Here is a 24,045-nt window from a genome sequence, read left to right on the forward strand (position 1 = left end):
AATGTCTTTAGAGGCATTCCATTATTAATTCCATCATAATAGAAGTCTATGGCCTGCATAACGGATCCGTTATGCATTCCGTCATAGAATTCAGTTATGATCCGTGGTAACGGAATCCATAATGATGCTACTTTATGTTCAGTTATGAAGTCACTTTGTGGGGCTTACATAGTAGAAACCACCTATAAATTGCCACATTTTAGAAACTACACCCCCAAGTTATTTAAAACTGATTTTTATTTTTTTAACCCTTTAGGTGTTCCACAAGAATTAAAGCAAAATGGAGAAACAATTTTAACATTTCATTTTTTGGGGCAGATTATCCATTTAAATCCTATTTTCCTGTAACACAGGAAGGGTTAACAGCCAAAGAAACCTCCAATTTTTTTTTACCCTTATTCTGCAATTTACAAAAAAAAAAAAAACACATATGTGGTCGTAAACTGCTGTGTGGGCACACGGAAGGGTGCAGAAGGAAATGAGCGCATATTTTTAACGGAGGGCAGATTTTGCTGCAATGGTTTTCAGGTGCCATGTCACATTTGAAGAGACCCTGAGGTACCCCTAGAAATAAAACCCCAAAAAGGAATCCCATTTTGGAAACTACCCCCTCAAGGAATAAATTTTGTGGTGAAGTGGATGCTTTGACCCAACAAGCATTTCATAGAATTTAGAAACACATGGCTGTGAAAATGAAAAATTCACTTTTAGTTCCAATATAAAGTTAGTTTAGCCACTAATTTTTCATTTTCAGAACGGCTAACAGGAGAAATGCATCCAATTTGTTATGCATGTTTTCCTGAAAAAGGCAACGCCTGATATTTGGTCATAAACCACTGTTTGGGGGCATGGCAGCATTCAGAAAGGAAGGAGCAGCATCAGAATGTTCTAATATATCATTTGCTGAAATTAGTTTAGGGCCCATAACATTTATATTTTTCTCCAATGTAGCTGTGTGGGGACTTGTTTTTTTGTTGGACGGGCTGTAGTTTATATTGGTATAATTTTAGGGTACATATTAGAGACTGCTGTTCGGCTCGAGCATCGCTATGCTCCGCACAGTGCAGTGCTCGGTCGAATACTGCAAGTGCTCGAGTACAATTTAATACAATGAAATTCAATGGGAGACCCGAGCATCAAACCAGGCAGCCCCTGCTCTGAAGAAGAGAGGGTGTCTGGTTCACAAAAAAAGGTTAGAAATTGATGGAAACCCCATCAAAATGGTTTGGAAACAGCATTAAGAGAATGGCTAGATGCGTCTTGGACTCCTATTATCTATGACATACAATAGACAACCACACAAAGGCTATATGCCAAAAGCCAGGTATGTGGAAGCCAACAATCTATCCATGAGACAGATAACAGTCAGCATATCTTACAATGGCAGCCTTGTGCACTATGAGACATTCGAAACCAGCTTTTTTTTTTTTTCCTCAGATAGGAATATTTACGATCTATAACTCATAAACATTCCATCCCATCATCATCAGACTTTATTGCATACTTTCTTATCAAGTTCTATCACTATTAAATGTTCCATCACGTCTGAGGCATTCAAAGATAGCTCTCATCTGACTGAGAGCCAGTAAGCCTCAAAGTTGCTACACATCTGTTGGATGGCTTGGATATCATTAGGGTGACAAAAAGTTTTGTCCTAACATAATATTCAATAAACTTTCTATACAGTTTTGTCATGTAAAAACTAATTTGCATGGAAAATTTGCGATCTACACTACTCATGAACAGCGCCATCTATTGGATTCATAGTCTTGTCATAAGACTATGAAACCAATAGATGGTGCTGGTAATGAGTCAGGGTACATATGTCTTTTTTTATCACTTTTTATACCATTTTTTTGTGGAGGTGAGGTGACAAAAGCACCACATCGTTCATTTTATTCTATATTATTTTTTATAGTGTTCACCGGGCGGGATTAGTAATATGATACTTTTATAGATCAGGTCGTTACGGACTCGGCAATACCAATTATGCATAGTCTTTATTTATGTCATTTTTTTAAATGACCTAAATGAAAGGATATGAGAAAAGACAATTTTTATTTTATTTTTATTTACATTTTTATTTATTTATTTTTCTTTTTTTAACTTTGTTTTACACCTTTTTTTTTTTTTATTGATAAAGACCCATCTAGATCTTGAAGATCCAGTGGGCCTGGTGGCTATACATTGCATTGCAATAGTCATCTATTGCAATGCACTGTATAGTGTGTATTACATTAACATTAAGGCTGATCAGACCTGTAGGACGGACGCTTTTGTACAAACCGGATTCCCAAAAAGTTGGGACACTAAACAAATTGTGAATAAAAACTGAATGCAATGATGTGGAGATAGCAAGTGTCAATATTTTATTTGTAATAGAACGTAGATGACAGATCAAACGTTTAATCCGAGTAAATGTATCATTTTAAAGGAAAAATATGTTGATTCAAATTTTCAAAAAAGTTGGGACAAGTAGCAATAAGAGGCTGGAAAAAGTAAATTTGAGCATAACAAAGAGCTGGAACACCAACTAACACTAATTAGGTCAATTGGCAACATGATTGTGTATAAAAAGAGTTTCTCAGAGTAGCAGTGTCTTTCAGAAGCCAAGATGGGTAGAGGATCACCAATTCCCACAATGTTGTGCAGAAAGATAGTGGAGCAATATCAGAAAGGTGTTACCCAGCAAAAAAATTGCAAAGACTTTGCATCTATCATCATCAACTGTGCATAACATCATCCGAAGATTCAGAGAATCTGGAACAATCTCTGTGCGTAAGGGTCAAGGCCGTAAAACCATACTGGATGCCCGTGATCTCCGGGCCCTTAAACGACACTGCACCACAAACAGGAATGCTACTGTAAAGGAAATCACAGAATGGGCTAAGGAATACTTCCAGAAACCATTGTCAGTGAACACAATCCACCGTGCCATCCGCCGTTGCCAGCTGAAACTCTACAGTGCAAAGAAGAAGCCATTTCTAAGCAAGATCCACAAGCGTTTTCACTGGGCCAGGGATCATTTAAAATGGAGTGTGGCAAAATGGAAGACTGTTCTGTGGTCAGACAAGTCACGATTCGAAGTTCTTTTTGGAAGTCTGGGACGCCATGTCATCCGGACCAAAGAGGACAAGGACAACCCAAGTTGTTATCAACGCTCAGTTCAGAAGCCTGCATCTCTGATGGTATGAGGTTGCATGAGTGCATGTGGCATGGGCAGCTTGCATGTCTGGAAAGGCACCATCAATGCAGAAAAATATATTCAGGTTCTAGAACTGTCATGGTCTTGCCTCCTTGCTGTTCTCCTTCGTTTGACATGTGCTGGCGGCCATCTTGGTTTCTGGGTTTCTTGTAGCCTCCCACCCTGCGGCTCCTCCTTCCCACTGGGAGGAGCTGGATGCCTAGCTCATATATATAGGAGGTCTGTGGCTTCAGTTCCCTGCTTGGTCCTCCTGTGCTCACATGCTTCTAAGACTGCTGCTGCTTCTGGTTCCTGATCCTGGCTTCGTCTGACTACCCTGCTGATTCCTGATCCTGGCTTCGTCTGACTACCCTGTTGGTTCCTGATCCTGGCTTCATCTGACTACCCTTCTGGTTCCTGATCTCTGGTTTCGCAAGACCCTGCTTCGGTTTAGCCATCCGTTTGGACTTTTGCCTTACAGCTTTATTTTCAATAAAGCCTTCTTATTTCCACTCATCTCTGTTGTACGTCTGGTTCATGGTTCCATGACAAGAACAACATATGCTCCCATCCAGACGTCATCTCTTTTAGGGAAGACCCTGCGTTTTTCAACAAGATAATGCCAGACCCCATTCTACATCAATCACAACATCATGGCTGCGTAGGAGAAGGATCCGGGTACTGAAATGGCCAGTCTGCAGTCTAGATCTTTCACCTATAGAGAACATTTGGTGCATCATAAAGAGGAAGGTGCAACAAAGAAGGCCCAAGACGATTGAACAGTTAGAGGCCTGTATTAGACAAGAATGGGAGAGCATTCCTATTTCTAAAGTTGAGAAACTGGTCTCCTCGCCAGATATCTGTTGAGTGTTGTAAGAAGAAGGGGAGATGCCACACAGTGGTGAAAATGACCTTGTCCCAACTTTTTGGGGATTTGTTGACACCATGAAATTCTGATTCAACATATTTTTATGGTACATTTTCTCAGTTTAAACTTTTGTTCCGTGATTTATGTTCTATTCTGAATAAAATATTAGAAGTTGGCACCTCCACATCATTGCATTCAGTTTTTATTCACAATTTGTATAGTGTCCCAACTTTTTTGGAATCCGGTTTGTAAAACATCTGGTTGCCATGGCAACCATTGGGCCGCTGCCGTCACAGCAGCGGCAGCCCGATGGAAGATAGAGAAAGCTCCCTCTCAACCCCATTGATGCCGTGGGCGACTGCTGACCACAGTATCTAAGGGGTTAAACGGCCGAGCACCCAGCACCGATTTTGTCTATAGCAGCAGAGTGTCAGTTGCAAATTAAAGCTGGCACTCTCTGCTGATGGCAGCAGCTCCATTCACTGACTGGAGGACAATGCTGCAGGGGGCATCAGGGGGGCAATAGGGGCATATTGGAGGGCAATGCGGACATATGGGGGCAAAATAAATATCAGTGGCACTGAGTGCACAGTGGGGATCTCAGGGTACTTTCACACTTGCGTTGTTGGATTCCCACAGGCAGTTATGTCGCAAACGGATGCAAATGGATGCAAATAGATACCATTTGTAGACCGATCCGGATGCGGATCCATCTCACAAATGCATTGCAATACCGGATCCATCTCTCCTGTTGTCATCCGGAAAATTGGATACGGTATTTATCTTTTTCACACTTTTAAAGGTCTGCACATGCGCAAAGTACCCTTACCCAATTTCAGGCTGTGATCTCCAGCGTGGAGATCACAGTGTGAAACCAGCATTTTTTTTCAATGAAGCGCTCCGATTGATTAGTCTGCAGAGACTAGCCAATCAGACCACTCTGATTGGTCCCTTGCCATCTTCCCCAATGTCTCTGCTCTCGGGGAGAGTGGAGACTCCAGAGCTATGACACATTATAGTGTCACAGCCCCGGTAAGCAAATTGGACGTGACTGTATTTCCAAATGCAGTAAGTTATCAACCCAGATCTCATTGGTGCGATCCCTCCACTGCAGAGCATCACTTTCGGCAAAGGGCGAAGCTTGTGGGACCATTTTGTGCACAGTCATTATTCCAGCCCCAAACAGGCGGGCACATGGTTTGACCTTAGGCCTTTAGGAATATTTAAATGCAGCAGATATAGAGCCTGTAGCTTTATTTCCAATACCAAAACTAATACCTGCTCCATCACTGGATGTAAATATATCATCAAAGATTGTATTACCTGTAGAAGTAAAGGAGTGGCATATCTGTCCAACGGATTACATAGGGAAAACATTTAGAGTATTGTGACGAATAGTGTGTGAACCTGTTAATGATGTCATCAAAAGAAACAATACACCAGTGGCTAATCATGTGTTAGAGGTACATGGGGGAAAACCTGAGGTCCTCAGGTTCTCGGCATTGGAACTTGTCAAGGAATCACAGAGGAGGGGTGACTAGAATCGACAGATTCTACAAAAGGAATCCGAATGGATATATCGTCTCTCCTTGGTCTAAACGAAAGATTAACTTTCTTGTGCTTTTTATGATAACATCCTAATAAGTGTCTCTGGTGTGGGAGTGGTTTATGTGTATGGGGCATATTATCTGGTCATTTATATCGCTGCGTGAAGCGTCATTGAGTATTATCCTGTTGAAATAATAAATAATATTCTTTTATTAACTCTTAGTAATATTGGGTTTTCCTGTTATCTGTAACATCCACTTCATGTGTGTTGATTATTTTTCTGGTTGTTATACACTTTAAGAGGCCTGATATATAAACACTCTTTTTCTTATCATCATATGTATTTGAATCTCTGGTTTAAGGATTCCCACTTTCAAAGTGTCATTTTAATGATTTGGTCAAGGTAATACCAGTGCTGTTAAAGGACTGGACACCCTCCACAAAATACTGCATTGTTGTTTGGGTTGGGCGCATTAGCGTTTCATCACTACTGCATTTCTCGGGATGTCACGCGATCCATTGTTTTAAGCTTCCTGGTGGAGCGCATTTGCGTTCGAATGACCGGATATCCGGGATTGGAGCTGCACGTGTATCAGGTGTGCGCTCCATTCCCCGGATGTTCCATAACCCCTTGCACTATAAAGCGGAGGTGCGACCCAATATGGTGTTGCACATCCATATCGAGGTGTACCAAGTCGCTTTTGCCATGGCAGCGTAACACCCACTGTACACGTGAGAGGTCCTTGTGACCATCAGTTTTCTTGGATCGGACTTTACCTATTACGGCCTCTTAAATAGTCCCTCGACAATGTTGTTGAGCACTGAAGGGATACTTTATATACTTAAGGCCAGCAATTGGATACATGTACCAAGCTTAGATATGTACCGGGCTTCATCTATATATATGTATTGAGCTGAGATATATACCGGGCTCTCAGGCTACATCTCTTTATTTCTCCTGAGCCATGAATCAAATATATTTACCCAGCTTAATTATGTACCAGGCTTCATCTATATATATATGTATTGAGCTGAGATATATACCGTGCTTTCAGGCTACACCTTTTTTATTTGTCCTGAGCTATGAATCAAATATACAAACCCAGCTTAATTATGTACCGGGCTTAATTGATTGAGGCTTTCTTGACCATACTTCAGGTAATTTGGCATTGTATACATCTATCCTGAGGGTTTCTCTATTTGTCTTGGGCCAGCTATCAATTTTATGTGTATAGTTTTGAGTATTGATGTCTGAAATTATCAATTGATTGTCTCACGGATGAGTATTAACTGACTATGGATTACCATCTACACGGTCTACTGGGTTCTTACACAATTTTCTATCAGATTGGGATCTGTTACAATTAATGTTTCTTGAGTGTGCAAATAGATGTTTTGGATATTTAATGTATTAACAACCAGATTTAACTGTATCATTAGCTTTTTATGGTTTTATCAGTTTGTTACTGTGTAGTTTTTTTCTGGACCAATTTGTTTAGTACTTTTCACGTTTTGCCGCATTTTTTCCCCTGATGAACTATTTACTGGGGAAACGCATCAGGAATATTTAGGACATTGTGAGGGTGAGATAGGGCAGACACCATAGGCCCACCCACCATCAGGGTGTTCCTGTGGGTTGAGGCATTAGTTAGGGAAATATTTGGCATCTTTTTCCCCCCAGCGCACATTACCCGCCCTCCCCTCTGCATACATTTATATATGTCTGTGTTTTTTTGATCCATTATGATCAATGTTTGTTACACTTTAGAGGTATATGAAGTTATTTAAAAGTTAAGTTTTAATTCCTAGCTTTCTGTGACTCCAAATGCAGTAAGTTACTTGCAATTTGGACATACAGTTACATCCAAATGCGTGAAAGGGTTTAGTGGAACTCTTAACTAGATTTGACATTTGTCACCAGGTTTATGCTGCCTTAGATTTACATGGAATGTGCCATCCAACTGTTTGCATAGACACATAGCTGTGGCTCATTTGATTAAAGCACTGTTTTTCTTTTGTTAATTGAGGCTATGTCCTAAGTTGTAATTCTTTTTGTTCATATGCAAATTATTATGTATTATTAATGCACCATTCATAGTGCTGTACATATGAAAAGGGGTATACATACATAATGCAGACAATCACACTAAGCATAAACAAGACGAGTTACAAACTGGTACAGAAGGAAAGATGGCCCTGCCCTTGAGGGCTTACAATCTACATGGTATTGGAGAAGGACACAGTAGATGAGCGTAAAGTTGGTCATGGTGGTTTAAAGGCAGCAGGGTCACTTGTTGTAGGCTTGTCTGAAGAGGTGGGTTTTCAGGTTTCTTTTAAAGGATTCCACTGAAATGAAATTAGGCCTTTAGTGCAATGAGGGCATCACTATTGGTCTTGTTACACTCAAGTGCATGAAGACCAAAGGTGATTCCCTCATTATAGAAAAGGCCTAATTTGCATTTGAAGAAAAAAGTATGTTAACTTGATGAACAAAAGAAAAACAATGGGCTTGATTTTTGTGGGACAAGTTATACTTTCTAATGGCACAGTTTAAGCCCTTAGTGACCAAGCCTGTTTGGGCCTTTATGACCAAGCGTTTTTCTTCCTTTTTTCATGGTCTCGTTCCAAGAGCTATAACTTTTTTATTTTTTCGTCTATATAGCTTTATGAGGGCTTGTTTTTTACGGGACAAGTTTTAGTTTTTAATGGCACCATTTTGGGGTACACATAACTTTCTGATTAACTTTTATTAACTCTTTCAGGGAGGGAGATGGGGGAAAATAGCAATACTGCCACTGCGTTTTTAAATTATAAATTTTACGGCGTTCATTTTTCGGTACAAATAACAAAATATCTTTATTCTCTGGGTCAGTACGATTACAGTGATACTAAATACTTATATTTTTTTTTTTACGTTTTACTACTTTTTTTTCCAATAAAACCCCTTTTATTAACCAAAAATGGTTCAAAAAAAACTTCACAAGACCCATAACTTTTCTTTTTCTTTTTCTATGGAGTTGTGTGAGGGCTTTATTTTTGAGGGACAACTTGTATTTTTCATTGGTATCATTTTGGAGTAAATGGCGCTTTTTGATTGCTTGTTATTACGTTTTTTTCAGTGGAAACTAAGAATAAATTAGAAATTCTGTCTTTTTTTATTTTAATTTTTTACGGCGTTCACCATAGGGGATAATTTATGTAATATTTATGTAGTCCGGGTCGTTACGGACGCGGCAATACCAAACATATGGGGGATATTATCTTTTTGCAATTTTTTTTATTGAAAAGCGTATTTTCAATGGAAAAAAAAGCATATTTTTTTATTTTATGGAATTTTTTTTATTTAATAAATGTGTATTTATTTTTTTTTTAAATTTACTACTTAAAAGTCCCACAAGGGGACTATAATATACAGTATTTTGATTGCTTTTAAAATGTAATGCATTATCTCTATAAGGCATTACATTTCAATAGCAATGCTATTCAAACCTTGACCAGCAGGCTGCGCCAGAGAGGCACAGCCTGCTGGAGATAACTGAAGACAGGCTCGGGGCCCTGATCGGAAGCAAGGTAAGCTTCCGAACACATCAGCACCCCGCAATCTTATTTTCGGGGTGCTGATGGGAGACAGAGGGAGTCCGCTCCCTCTGTCACCACTTTACATGCAGCGAGCGCCATTGCGCCCGGCATGTAAAGGGTTAAACAGCCCAGATCGGCACTCCTGCCGGTCCGGGCTGTTAGAGCAGGGTCCCGGCTCTCATGTGAGAGCCGGGTCCGTGCTCCCCGCTGCACGGGGGATCCGTGCCGCGCTTAGACCGGGCCGCCGTAAAAACGCGGCGGCCCAGCCTAAGGCCCCTTAGTGACCGCCGTAAAAACACGTATGGGTGGTCACTAAGGGGTTAATATGGCATACAATTTAGTGGGAACAGGTTTTACAAGTTTTGTTATTACAACGTTCACTATACGGTAAAACTGACTTGTGCCCTTCATTCTCCAAGTCAGTATGATTATGGCGTTACCACATATGCATAGTGGGTAAAAAAAATGGTGTCATCACCATATTCTGACCACAATTCTGACTACATTTTTTATAGTAATGTAGTAATGTCTATGTAGATCTGTGAGGGCTCGATTTTGTAGGATGATCTGCAGTTTTTGCTAATATAATTTTGGGATGTGTATCACTTTTTGATCCCTTTTAATTCAAGTATTTTGGGAAGTAAAGTGATGAAAAACCTGTGAATTGGCCATTTTTTTTTGCATTACGCCATTCACCATATGGGATAAGTTCTTAATATTTTATAGTACAAGCATTTTCACACACAGCAAAACATCCATGATGTTATTTTGTAAATTTTTATTTTTGGGTAAGGGAATATTAGAATTTTTATATTTTTATGCATATTTGTATTATATTATATTTTTTATATATTGCTGTTTGTATACAATAATGGAATTTGGTCCATTATTCTCTACAGAAATCACTATATAGTTCAGTGCTGTCACCTGGTGGCCTTAAATGTATTATACAAGTAATGAGCCTGCAAACCTAGTACATGCTCAGGCTCATTACTATGTATGAACGCCTTCCCCAATCTCCGCCCAGTGGTGGTGTTCCTTACATGTAAGTTTGCGCTTCCAGGTATTAGCCCTATCAGACACCATCTAAGGGTTAAATGTATAAAACAGCAAGCACTCGGCAACTATGGCACTCACTCCACTCTGGAGTTGGCACCATCTTTAAAGACCAGACATTCTCCATACATGTATGGCAGATGCCAGGGAGATGTCATGAGTACCCCAAAATGGCAGACATTCTGAGACACTACCTGCTGAGCTGTGCCTCACACACTGCTTTAAAGCCAGTTAACCATGACATGCCTAGGAATCTAAAGAAGTCCCCAGGCTGGCATGGTAACCGATTAGAGCCCTATGTTTTTGCTGTGCCCCCTACTTCAGCTTAACTCCACAGATGTCACAATCACTATTGATCCTGGTTTTTGAGGTTGGGTACCTGTTTTATTATACAGCTGGCACCCACCATAAATGAAGCGGGCATAGTGCAACAACCTGGTCCATACAACCCTTAAGCATAATGACATACATGTATTTGATAATGTGCTAAGGGGTTTATAGTGTTATATAAGAGTTTTATTATAGATTACAAATTATAATCCAAATTAAATTTGTTCAAATTAATAAATAATGACATGTAAATTATCAAATAAATACACAAGAAGACCAAAAATAAATATTTAATTATTTTCTTCTGTAATTACACATTTATGAAACATTTAGGGTCTGTTCAAATCTGCATTAAAGGCTTCACATCTGCGTTCAAGACTCGCAGAGATAAAAGTTCTGCATACAGGACTTTTTTCTCTGCAATTTTTTTTTCTCCCAAACGAAAACTAAACAGATCCCAATATATATATATATATATATATATATATATATTTATATATATATACAGTACAGACCAAAAGTTTGGACACACCTGCTCATTCAAAGAGTTTTCTTTATTTTCATGACTATGAAAATTGTAGATTCACACTGAAGGCATCAAAACTATGAATTAACACTTGGAATTATATACATAACAAAAAAGTGTGAAACAACTGAAAATATGTCATATTCTAGGTTCTTCAAAGTAGCCACCTTTTGCTTTGATTACTGCTTGGCACACTCTTGGCATTCTCTTGATGAGCTTTAAGAGGTAGTCACCTGAAATGGTTTTCACTTCACAGGTGTGCCCTGTCAGGTTTAATAAGTGGGATTTCTTGCCTTATAAATGGGGTTGGGACCATCAGTTGCGTTGTGGAGAAGTCAGTCTACTGAATAGACTGTTAGAATTTGTATTATGGCAAGAAAAAAGCAGCTAAGTAAAGAAAAACGAGTGGCCATCATTACTTTAAGAAATGAAGGTCAGTCAGTCCGAAAAATTGGGAAAACTTTGAAAGGAAGACCAAGAGTCACCTCTGCTGCAGAGGATAAGTTCATCCGAGTCACCAGCCTCAGAAATCGGAGGTTAACAGCAGCTCAGATTAGAGATCAGGTCAATGCCATACAGAGTTCTAGCAGCAGACACATATCTAGAACAACTGTTAAGAGGAGACTGTGTGAATCAAGCCTTCATGGTAGAATATCTGCTAGGAAACCACTGCTAAGGACAGGCAACAAGCAGAAGAGACTTGTTTGGGCTAAAGAACACAAGGAATGGACATTAGACCAGTGAAAATCTGTGCTTTGGTCTGATGAGTCCAAATTTGAAATCTTTGGTTCCAACCACCGTGTCTTTGTGCGACGCAGAAAAGGTGAACGGATGGACTCTACATGCCTGGTTCCCACCGTGAAGCATGGAGGAGGAGGTGTGATGGTGTGGGGGTGCTTTGCTGGTGACACTGTTGGGGATTTATTCAAAATTGAAGGCATACTGAACCAGCATGGCTATCACAGTATCTTGCAGCGGCATGCTATTCCATCCGGTTTGCGTTTAGTTGGACCATCATTTATTTTTCAACAGGACAGTGACCCCAAAGACACCTCCAGGCTGTGTAAGGACTATTTGACCATGAAGGAGAGTGATGGGGTGCTGCGCCAGATGACCTGGCCTCCACAGTCACCGGACCTGAACCCAATCGAGATGGTTTGGGGTGAGCTGGACCGCAAAGTGAAGGCAAAAAAGCCAACAAGTGCTAAGCATCTTTGGGAACTCCTTCAAGACTGTTGGAAGACCATTTCAGATGACTACCTCTTGAAGCTCAAGAGAATGCCTAGAGTGTGCAAAGCAGTAATCAAAGCAAAAGGTGGCTACTTTGAAGAACCTAGAATATGACATATTTTCAGTTGTTTTACACTTTTTTTGTTATGTATATAATTCCACATGTGTTAATTCATAGTTTTGATGCCTTCAGTGTAAATCTACAATTTTCATAGTCATGAAAATAAAGAAAACTCTTTGAATGAGAAGGTATGTCCAAACTTTTGGTCTGTACTGTATATATAAAAAAAATCTGAGTTAAATAATTTAGCATATACATATTCTAGTGCAATTGCAAAAAAAATAAAAAATACCCAAAATAAAATTGAGGTTGAATGGATGGGCACTTTGCTAATAGCATTTACTAGTGTGAGTTCAAATAGATACAGTAAATGTCAGATTTCTGTAAAACATACCATTACATGATGGCAAGCTTTTGTTCCATGCAGGTTTCCCATCTGTACCAATCACACAGCTAATGGTTGCCGGATCAATGATTTTATAACCTGGATCACACTGATATGTGACAGTAGATCCAAGTTTAAAGTCCATACCAATGCGAGTGCCATTCATGATGTTCCCAGGATCAAAACAAGCTTCACGTGGTTTTTCTGTTATAAAATAAAATATTTAAGTATATCAATATTCATACAAATATACATATATATACATTCATGCAAAGCATACATAAGGCTCTGTTCACAAAACATATGTGTTTGATATTCAATTGCTAAAGTCATTCAGTTGCATATACAGTCTGGATCAAAAGTTTAAGACCACTAGAAAAATGGCAACAAATCATATTTAGCATGGCTGGATCTTAACAAGGTTCCAAGTAGAGCTTTAACATGCAGCAAGAAGAAATGGGAGTGAGACAAAACATTTTTTGAGCACTCAATTTAATGAAAACAACGAATAAACTGAAACAGGCTGTGTTTCAGCTGATCAAAAGTTTAGGACCACACCTTCAAAACCCCCCCCCCCCCCCAAAAACAGAAATCCAACTTCCAAACATGAACTCAGAAATGAGTAGATCCGCCGTTATTGTTTATCACTTTCAAAATTCGTTTCCGCATGCTTGATGCAAGCGTTTCCATGAGGTGAGTGGGAACATTTCTCCAAGTGGTAAAGACGGCCGCACGAAGGCCATCTACTGTCTGGAACTGTTGTCCATTTTTGTAAAAAGCACCCCAGACCATTATGGCGCCCCCTCCACTGTGGCACATAGAAAACATCTCATTTGGGATCTGTTTGTCATGCCAGTAACGTTAGAAACCATCAGGACCATAAAGGTTACATTTTTTCTCATCAGAGAATAAAACTTTCTTTTGGTCTTCCACCTTTGAATGTCCTATGTTTGGTGCTCTCTTGCAAAGTCCAAACGAGCAGTTCTGTGGCGTTCAAGGAGACGAGGTCTTTGAAGCCTTTTTTTGTTTTTGAAGCCCTTCAGTCTCAGATGCTGTCTGATGGTTATGGGGCTGCAGTCAGCACCAGTAAGGGCCTTAATTTGGGTCGAGGATCGTCCAGTGTCTTGACGGACAGCCAATTGGATCCTCCGGCTCAGTGCTGATGACTTTTTTTTTGGTCTTCCACTTGACTTTTTTGTTCCATAACCCTCAGGATCATTTAAGAAATTTCAAATGACTGTCTTACTGCGTCCCACCTCAGCAGCGATGGCGCGCTGTGAGAGACCCTGCTTATGCAGTTCAACAACCCGACCACGTTCAAAAAGGGAGAGTTTTTTTTGCCTTTTCCATCACCACTTGTGACTACCAGACAGAACATGACAATGAATCCACATCTTTGCACAGATTTGGCCTTTTAAAGGCATGTCAGCTGAAAAACTGCTAGTTTCAGTTTAATCTTTATTTTCAATTAATTGAATGCTCAAAAAATGATTTGTCTCTCATTTCTTCTTGTTGCATGTTGAAGCTCTGTTTGGAACCTTGTTAAGATGTAAAATGTAAAATGTAAAAAAAAAATGTTGTCATTTTTCAAGTGGTCTTAAACTTTTGATCAGGACTGTATTGTTGTCACGATCAGTGGGGGGGGGGGGGGTAAGCTCCACACTGAACACAGGAGGGAAGGGGAACAGTAACTGGGCCTGGAAACTAGGGTAGAAACATGTCACCTCCTAGAAAACCCTAATCGGGGCTCTGACTGCCTATCAATATAAATAGATCTTGAAGGTTGGAATATTCATGAGCAGGATACCTAGGCCCTGATTTCTTTATAAGGCCCTGGAATAAGTACAAGACCAGAGACAACCCATTCCTCCCCTGGAAGTCTCTGTCTCAGGCCTAGATACAACAACAGGGTATATAACAAATACAAACAAATGCAACACAACTTCTGTAGAGATGGAAGAACATGAACACCAAAGAGGATCTCATAACAGCTCAGCCACCCCCAAATGAAGCTATAAACCGCATAGTCAGAAGGGTAGGGTGAGACTATAAAGGGTAGAAGTGATGACCACTGAGCAACAGCTGAGAAAAGAGAAGTGGTCATTAACCCTATCAACACTGAATCAAGATAAATCAAGGAGCCTGTTAGATTCCTCCACGCTCAGCTAAACTCCTTGATTTCCTGACATCAGTCACTTGAGGGATCATGACAATTGTCCATTGACTCCAATTAAAAGTGTTCATAGTTTATTTTTATCAATTAGCAAGATGCAAAGCGAATGAACAAGAGAAATGTAAATCAGATCAATATTTTGTGTGACCACCATTTGCCTTCAGAACATCAGTTCTTCTAGGTACACTCTAGCACAGATTTTGAATGGAATCAGCAGGGAGGTTGTTCTAAACATCTTGGAGAACCAACCACAGATATTCTGTGGATGTAGACTATTTGGTATATAGCTTTTTCCCATATTTTGAAGAAGTGTAGTCAGATATACTTTTCAAAACAGCAAAATAAATACTGCCTGAGGAGAAGCTTTTGGCATTTTGGCATACATGCATATGTTTGACATGAACGCTGAGCATAAAAGATAAAGCCTATTAAACAAATATCTAAGTTGAGACATTAAAGCAATGATATCACAGAAAATATAACGTTGTGGCAGTGATAGCTAAACATTTACAAAGTTGCTCAAGCAGTGGAAATGTACCTCTACTCTGTTAGCGACACTTTGAAAGTATTCACAATGTATCAATGGCAACATCCTCTTTCAGTAATCAAAGTTCTTTTCAAGAGCAGATGAGCTTCTAATTCTGTAACTCCATCCAAGTTAACACTATCCTGCTTATTACATGTGCCTCACTTTCTCTCATCTCTTCTTGTAAGCTACTTTTCTTTTAGTACTGAGGATTTTCATTTTCTTTCTTCTGCATTCAATTCATGTGCTAGGTAATTTGTTCTCAAATGTAACACTCGTGATCCCAGCTGTCTCTCTTTAATTATGTCTCCCTTTCCCTATTTCTCTATATCTCCTTTACAGCTTTCTTGGCTCTCTCAGCTCTGCTTCAAGCATACTAGAAGTGTTTGTTCTTCCTTGACCCATTTCCTCTACTCTTTGACCCTCCGCAGTCTACTGTTTTCTTCATCCTCTGTAATTTCACAATGACACAGCATGACCTTTTCCCAGCTTCTGTACCTCTATAACATGTACAGTATCGTTCTCACACATTTAGCAGAGATACAACAACCTTATGTATTCTGACCTTAGCCCCATTAGATTTTGATTTGTCGCACAATGGCATTATTATGGAAATGCTCAATATCTAGAGGTTGTCTATATTTATGTTTTATCTTGTAGAAGAGAAATAACTAGGCTCGCTGCATTTATCATAACTGCTGCATATTGAATGTGTATGAAAATAACTGAGACATTTATATTTTTGTTTGCCTACCAGTTCTATTTGACTCTTTCATGCCCTGCGATTTTTAGTTTTTTGCTTTCTTTTGCTACTCCCTGAATTCCCTGAGAATATATATTTTTTACCCATTCATATAAGGCCTTGTCCACATTTCTGTGTCAGTGTCCAATCCGAGTCACATCAGTTATCCCTGCACGGCTGCCGCGGCATAACCCTGCCACGCTGATCGAAACATCCAGCAGTGAGTGGTGTGGGAAGGATTTGTGGTCGGTGGTATTGGCAGCGTCAGCTGGTATTGGCGGGGTATGTATAATCTATATTAGGTGCCCCGGCATTGGAGGGGTCATTATAGGTGTTTGATAACCCCTTTAAAGTAACAGTTCAGACAAGACTAATACATTGAGTGAGATTTAATAGAGAGTTACAATGCTGAATGAGCTAATACCTTGCACTACCAAGATACCGTCTGGCCCCATTCACTCTAATGGGGACCAGCAGAGTTTTGGCTGTGACCCGGCCAGATGAAAATAGCTACGTGCAGCGGTATTTGTCCAGCTGCTGCTCAGCATATTTGCCAGGTTGCAGTCAGATCTCCGCCTGTCCCCAATGTGGTGAATGAGGATGGACAGTATCTTGGCAGTGCAGGTTAGAACCCATTATATTGAATGGATATATATATATATATATATATATATATATATATATATATATAATTATAATGAATTGAAATAATATCTAAAAATAATTAATTATTAATTGTTTTTTGAGAAATTTTAAAAAATTTGTCCCAGTGTTTGGCAGGAATATTCTTTTAAAAATATAAATACTAGTATCTAAATCCAGATCTGCACTATATGAAGGCAATTTATTACCACCACCCCCCATACTGAGTAATAAATAACATCTACTTGTAATAAGAATTGTATGTACAGCAATATTATATTTATTTTCAGTGATTAGCCATAATATGAACCCCTTCACGACATCCGCGGTGCATTATATGGCAGATAGAGCTTAGCAAGTTGATATATAGTTCTATGGGAAAGGATCCAGTATAACTTATAAATTCATTCATCTAATTTGCTTTAAATCATGGACTTTGAAGTCAAAGAGGTGGTTCTATTTGTGATTGACAACTTTGTCTATATTGACAGCCATAGAGTAAAGGCTGTCAATCACTTATAGGAAAGACTCCTTGACCGTAAAGCCCAAAATGAGTAGAAATTTGATGAATGAAATTTAAGTTATACTGAATCTTTTCCCATAGAGCAATCTGCTCAGCTCCTCCTATCCGTACCTTTACTTCAGACACCACATTCAGCGTAACAAGTTCTCTATACATTTCCTAAGATATAAAGTAATACATTTTTATAGCACTTTTCACTTAATATTTTTCGATACTGATGGTAGGATTGTCACCTGTACTGTATTTGAAAGCTATGGTACCCCCTTTAAGATAGAGGATTCTGATATACAGTAGTTATATTGGATATAAATGAACAGGGGGTGTTTGATTTCCTGGTTCAAATTTGTTTTAACACATTTTGGTAATTTAGCAGCAGCTACTGTATGTATAACTTATGCACTATCTGAAACTGAAATGCATACTCATCACTTAAAAGCATTACTAATACCATATATCAGGCTAAGTCATTTATCATTTTACCTAAGACTCCTTAATGTCTTGGAAGGCTTTCAATGACAATATTGAATGCTTATTGTCATTTTAGGTGTTAGGCTTTAGAGGACAATAAACAATTCTATTACTTTTCTGCACAGTTAACAATTGAGTATATTGACCAAATAATACTGTATTATTGACTACATTTTATTAGATAACCTAATAAGGATATATTCATATATAACAGATTTTTTGTAGACAATTCTATGACTATTTCATGCAACTAAAATCCAATTTATGCTATAGAAACAACCCTCTTCCGAACTGACTTATACCTTTACATGAAAATACACCTTTTAACATTGGATTAACCTGTATTTTCTTGTAATTGCATATAATTCAAATTTAGCATGGTCACTGAGTAGGAATGAACAAACCTATGGAAGTTTGGGTTTGTCAGGTTCGGACAAACTTTCTGTCAAAGTTTGGGTTCGGAACCCGAACTTGACTCAAACTTGAAGTCAATGGGGAACCGAACTTCACTTTATTATTTTCCATTATAACATGGTTATATTGGAAAATATAGTCATTCTTAAGACAGAATGCAAAACGATATGGCCATTTAGGGGTTAAAAACTCACCTCATCCACTTGATTGTACTGGAGCAGCTTTTCTATCTTCACTGAATAGAACCCGCCAAAGGACCTGCAATGTGTGTGATGACATCATCACGCATATCGCAGGTCCTTTGGCAGATCCTGTTCAGTGAAGATAGAAGAAGCTGCTGCATTGCGATCAAGTGCATGAGGTGAGGTTTTTTTAACCCCTAAATGGCTATACTATTTTGCATTCTGTCTTAAGAATGCTATCATTTTCCGATAAAGCCATGTTATAACAGAAAATAATAAAATCACCCGAACACCGTACCCGGACTTCAGTGAAAAAGTCTGGGTTCGGGTCCGGGTACCCGAACTCGCAAAGTTCGGTATGAACCAAAACTTTGCAGTGGGAAACCCCACTGGTACTAATGTAAGGACTGAGACAACCTGTTCCTCCAAAAGGAAGAACAAACAGGAGTCTCCTTCAGGCCTAAATACTAATTATAGGGAAAAGTAACACACAAAATAACCCAAACAAAATACAAAAGGGAAAGAAAACACTTAACTTCAAGTGGCTATGGTAGTACCAGTAACGTAGCCAAGGTCTACTAACCAGCTATCCACAACTCAAAAAGAAGCTATAAACTGCATAGCATAGTGGGAGAAACAACAATAAATAGAGAAGGTTAAAGGGGTTGGCCACCATACGCAGAAAAAATAAATAAATGGCCCCAGATAATAACTAAAGTCAAGAGATACTAGTATAATGAGAGATATACTGTGTATGTATAATTTTTCTAATGTGTTCAGCATAGTATGCTCCCATAGATGAGCGGCTGTGTGGGTGGAGCAGCTGCAAAGTGAAAGAAAAAATCCCAGCATGCATCTCAGCAAGCATTTTCAGAGGAGAGATCACATGACATCCCTGGCCAACTGTGATACCATATTAACAACAGTACCTTAGGTGTCATTTCATCACAGGTAGAGAAGTGATTTTGACATCCAGGATATGGTCAAAATGAAATTAGTCTGGTTTATACATATATTGCCACTAAACTAATAATATAAGAAGCAATATCATCTGAACTATTACCCTGATATATTCCCCCTATATACTGTACTACCAAACTGGCAATCACATAAGTGACTTTTTCACACAAAAAAAATTATAAATCACCGTTTCTATTTTAATCCTTATTTTTAGTTTTTACCCTTATTTTTATCATCTATTTTTGAAGTTGATTAACTACAGCAAACAATGCTTATGTGATACACTGCTTGTCCGGAAAAAAAGAAAGTCGCCACCTGGATTTAACTAAGCAAATATGTATGAGCCTCCTATTGGATAATTACTGCATGGGCGATTATCTTTCAGCTGGCAACAAGTTATTTAACCCCAACTGGTGCAATGAGTTGCTTCTCATTTCTTAAACAACCATGTCGAAAAACACATATCGTGGTTGTGGAAAATATGTTAGTCTGTTTGAGAAGGGTCAAATCATTGGCATGCATCAAGCAGAGAAAACATCTAAGGAGATTGCAAAAACTACTAAAATTGGGTTAAGAACTGTCCAACGCATTATTAAAAACTGGAAGGATAGTGGGGACCCATCGTATTCAAGGAAAAAATGTGGCGAGATAAAAATCCTGAATGATCGTCATCGGCGATCACTTAAACGTTTGGTAAAATCAAATCGAAGAAAAACAACAGTAGAACTCAGAGCTATGTTTAATAGTGAAAGTAAAAGCATTTCCACACACACAATGACAAGGGAACTCAAGGGATTGGGACTGAACAGCTATGTAGCCGCAAGAAAGCCACTGATCAGTGAGGCAAAAAATAAAAAAAGGCTTCCATTTGCTAGGGAGCATAAAGATTGGACTCTGGAGCAATGGAAGAAGGTCATGTGGTCTGATGAGTCAAGATTTACCCTGTTCCAGAGTGATGGGCGCATCAGGGTAAGAAGAGAGGCAGATAAAGTGATGCACCCATCATGCCTAGTGCCAACTGTACAAGCCTGTGGGGGCAGTGCTATGATCTGGGGTAGCTGCAGTTGGTCAGGTCTAGGTTCAGCAACAGTATGTGCTCCAAGAATGGGTCTCTTCCTAAAATATTTTATTCTGCTAACATTTTTACTGAACCTTGCTCCTGAGGAAGGGGTCTGTTATCCCCTGAAATGCGTTGAGCTACACCTGACTTATCTTATTAAAGGATTATACCAGAAGTACAGAGCGTTGGACTGCCGTATATTCCACTAACCCTACGAGCGAGCCTGGCGAGGGAGGAGGTTGTTGTGGGTGTCTTGAGATTTATCCCACAGCACCCCTCCCTGGTGAAGTGAGTGTGGTGTTTCCCACCTGTCTTACATGTTTTTTAAATAATTTATATGGTTTTATGAATGCTATATTAGATTGGACAACGGAACCGGGTGGTGGATAGTTCTACCATATGGTCACCAAATATTTATTATCTTACTATTTATTGGTTATGGGCATCCATTTACATATGATTTTATCATACAGTTATTTTATCCGCTAGTAGTTTGGCGCCATCAGGTGTATTTTTTTTTCTTTTTCCTCTACTCCAAGAATGAGGTCAGCTAGCTGACAATCTAAACATACTGAATGACCAGGTTATTCCATCAATGGATTTTTTTTCTTCCCTGATGGCACAGGAATATTCTAAGATGACAATGCCAGGATTCATCAGGCTCAAATTGTGAAAGAGTGGTTCAGGGAGCACGAGACAACATTTTCACACATGGATCGGCCATCACAGAATCCAGACCTTAACCCCATTGAGAATCTTTTTTTTTTTCTTTTTTTTTTGGGACAGTGTATATTGTCTCTATATATAGTGGATGCCTGATAGGATTAACCCTAATGTTTCAGGGAGATTAGTCACACATCCACATATTTGTATGTGCACTTTAGCACTTTATGTTTATAATAAATCTGTATATATTTCTACACCAGCCGACTATTGATTATACATACAGAGCCAGATAGCTGAGTGCCCCAACCAATCTTTATCTTTACAAATATACATGCATATATACACACACATATATACATGTATATATACACACATATGTACATCTCCTCCATGATGTGCGCAAAGTTCTCCAGGGAAGGCTTGTACGATGACCTTCTTCATGTGCTTGTGCTGGCTGTAATGCAGATTGAAGAGGCAGTTGGCCCCAAAAATGGTACGGATTGATTCCGGCCAGTTCACGGACACCAGCTTGTGCTCCCTCAGAAGGATCTGCCGCACATTTTCAGTGCCCATGATGCATATGGTTGGAGGTTCCAAACAGACGCGTCTTGTATATGTGTCCGTACTTTCAGCGCTTCAGTTGCAGGAATTTGCATCTCTGTAGCACCATGGTATGGAGGGGAGCCACTGTCACTTAGCCACTACCATGGAGCAGTACACCCTGGTCACCAGTGCCCTGTGCACCCTGCTGCTGTCAGTCCTGCTGATGCCCATTGCAGTCAAACTGTGGGAGTGGTACTGTTACAGCTGCAAAGACCCTGGCTGCCAATACCCGCTGCCCCCTGGCACAACGGGGCTGCCTTTCTTTGGAGAAACCTTGCAGATTGTGCTACAGAGATGTAAATTCCTGCAACTGAAGCTCAAAGTACGGACACATCTACAGGACGCATCTGTTTTGAACCCCGACCGTGCGCACCATGGGCACTGAAAACATGCAGCAGATCCTCCTGAGGGAGGTGTTCGTGCACTGGCCAGAATCAGTCTGTACCATCCTGGGGGCCGACTGCCCCTCCAATGTGCATGATAGCCAGCACAAGCACATGAAGAAACCCATAAATATGTACACATGCAGTGGCATAACTAGAGGTCTATGGGCCCCAGGGAAAACTTTGAATTCCCCACCCGGAGCCCATATATATTCCCACTTTTACCTCTATTTATACAGGTCCTTCTCAAAAAATTAGCATATTGTGATAAAGTTCATTATTTTCTGTAATGTACTGATAAACATTAGACTTTCATATATGTTAGATTCATTACACACCAACTGAAGTAGTTCAAGCCTTTTATTGTTTTAATATTGATGATTTTGGCATACAGCTCATGAAAACCCAAAATTCCTATCTCAAAAAATTAGCATATCATGAAAAGGTTCTCTAACCGTGCTATTAACCTAATCATCTGAATCAACTAATTAACTCTAAACACCTGCAAAAGATTACTGAGGCTTTTAAAAACTCCCAGCCTGGTTCATTACTCAAAACCGCAATCATGGGTAAGACTGCCGACCTGACTGCTGTCCAGAAGGCCATCATTGATACCCTCAAGCAAGAGGGTAAGACACAGAAAGAAATTTCTGAACGAATAGGCTGTTCCCAGAGTGCTGTATCAAGGCACCTCAGTGGGAAGTCTGTGGGAAGGAAAAAGTGTGGCAGAAAACGCTGCACAACGAGAAGAGGTGACCGGACTCTGAGGAAGATTGTGGAGAAGGACCGATTCCAGACCTTGGGGGACCTGCGGAAGCAGTGGACTGAGCCACCGTGTACAGGCGTGTGCAGGAAATGGGCTACAGGTGCCGCATTCCCCATGTCAAGCCACTTTTGAACCAGAAACAGCGGCAGAAGTGCCTGACCTGGGCTACAGAGAAGCAGCGCTGGACTGTTGCTCAGTGGTCTAAAGTACTTTTTTCGGATGAAAGCAAATTTTGCATGTCATTCGGAAATCAAGGTGCCAGAGTCTGGAGGAAGACTGGGGAGAGGGAAATGCCAAAATGCCTGAAGTCCAGTGTCAAGTACCCACAGTCAGTGATGGTCTGGGGTGCCATGTCAGCTGCTGGTGTTGGTCCACTGTGTTTTATCAAGGGCAGGGTGAATGCAGCTAGCTATCAGGAGATTTTGGAGCACTTCATGCTTCCATCTGCTGAAAAGCTTTATGGAGATGAAGATTTCATTTTTCAGCACGACCTGGCACCTGCTCACAGTGCCAAAACCACTGGTAAATGGTTTACTGACCATGGTATTACTGTGCTCAATTGGCCTGCCAACTCTCCTGACCTGAACCCCATAGAGAATCTGTGGTATATTGGGAAGAGAAAGTTGAGAGACGCAAGACCCAACACTCTGGATGAGCTTAAGGCCGCTATCGAAGCATCCTGGGCCTCTATAACACCTCAGCAGTGCCACAGGCTGATTGCCTCCATGCCACGCCGCATTGAAGCAGTCATTTCTGCAAAAGGATTCCCGACCAAGTATTGAGTGCATAACTGAACATCATTATTTGAAGGTTGACTTTTTTTGTATTAAAAACACTTTTCTTTAATTGGTCGGATGAAATATGCTAATTTTTTGAGATAGGAAATTTGGGTTTTCATGAGCTGTATGCCAAAATCATCAATATTAAAACAATAAAAGGCTTGAACTACTTCAGTTGGTGTGTAATGAATCTAAAATATATGAAAGTCTAATGTTTATCAGTACATTACAGAAAATAATGAACTTTATCACAATATGCTAATTTTTTGAGAAGGACCTGTATATCTTCCATCCCCCCCCCTTGTATATATATACATTTTGCCCTCTCTTTATATATATTCCATTTTGACCCCTCTGTATATATTCCATTTTGTCCCGTGTATATATGGAC

General features: G+C 39.7%; 1 protein-coding gene across 1 annotated transcript in view; it reads right to left on the minus strand.

Annotated features, from left to right (window-relative positions):
- Nucleotides 1–24,045, minus strand: part of CSMD1 (CUB and Sushi multiple domains 1) — a 2,061,198-nt gene that overhangs the window by 479,972 nt on the left and 1,557,181 nt on the right. The window contains exon 30 of the mRNA XM_044291097.1: nucleotides 12,777–12,971. Coding sequence (XP_044147032.1) covers nucleotides 12,777–12,971 — 195 coding nt within the window. The remainder of the gene's footprint in view (nucleotides 1–12,776; nucleotides 12,972–24,045) is intronic.

Source organism: Bufo gargarizans, chromosome 4 (assembly GCF_014858855.1).
Source record: "Bufo gargarizans isolate SCDJY-AF-19 chromosome 4, ASM1485885v1, whole genome shotgun sequence".
NCBI classification, from domain to species: Eukaryota; Metazoa; Chordata; class Amphibia; order Anura; family Bufonidae; genus Bufo; species Bufo gargarizans.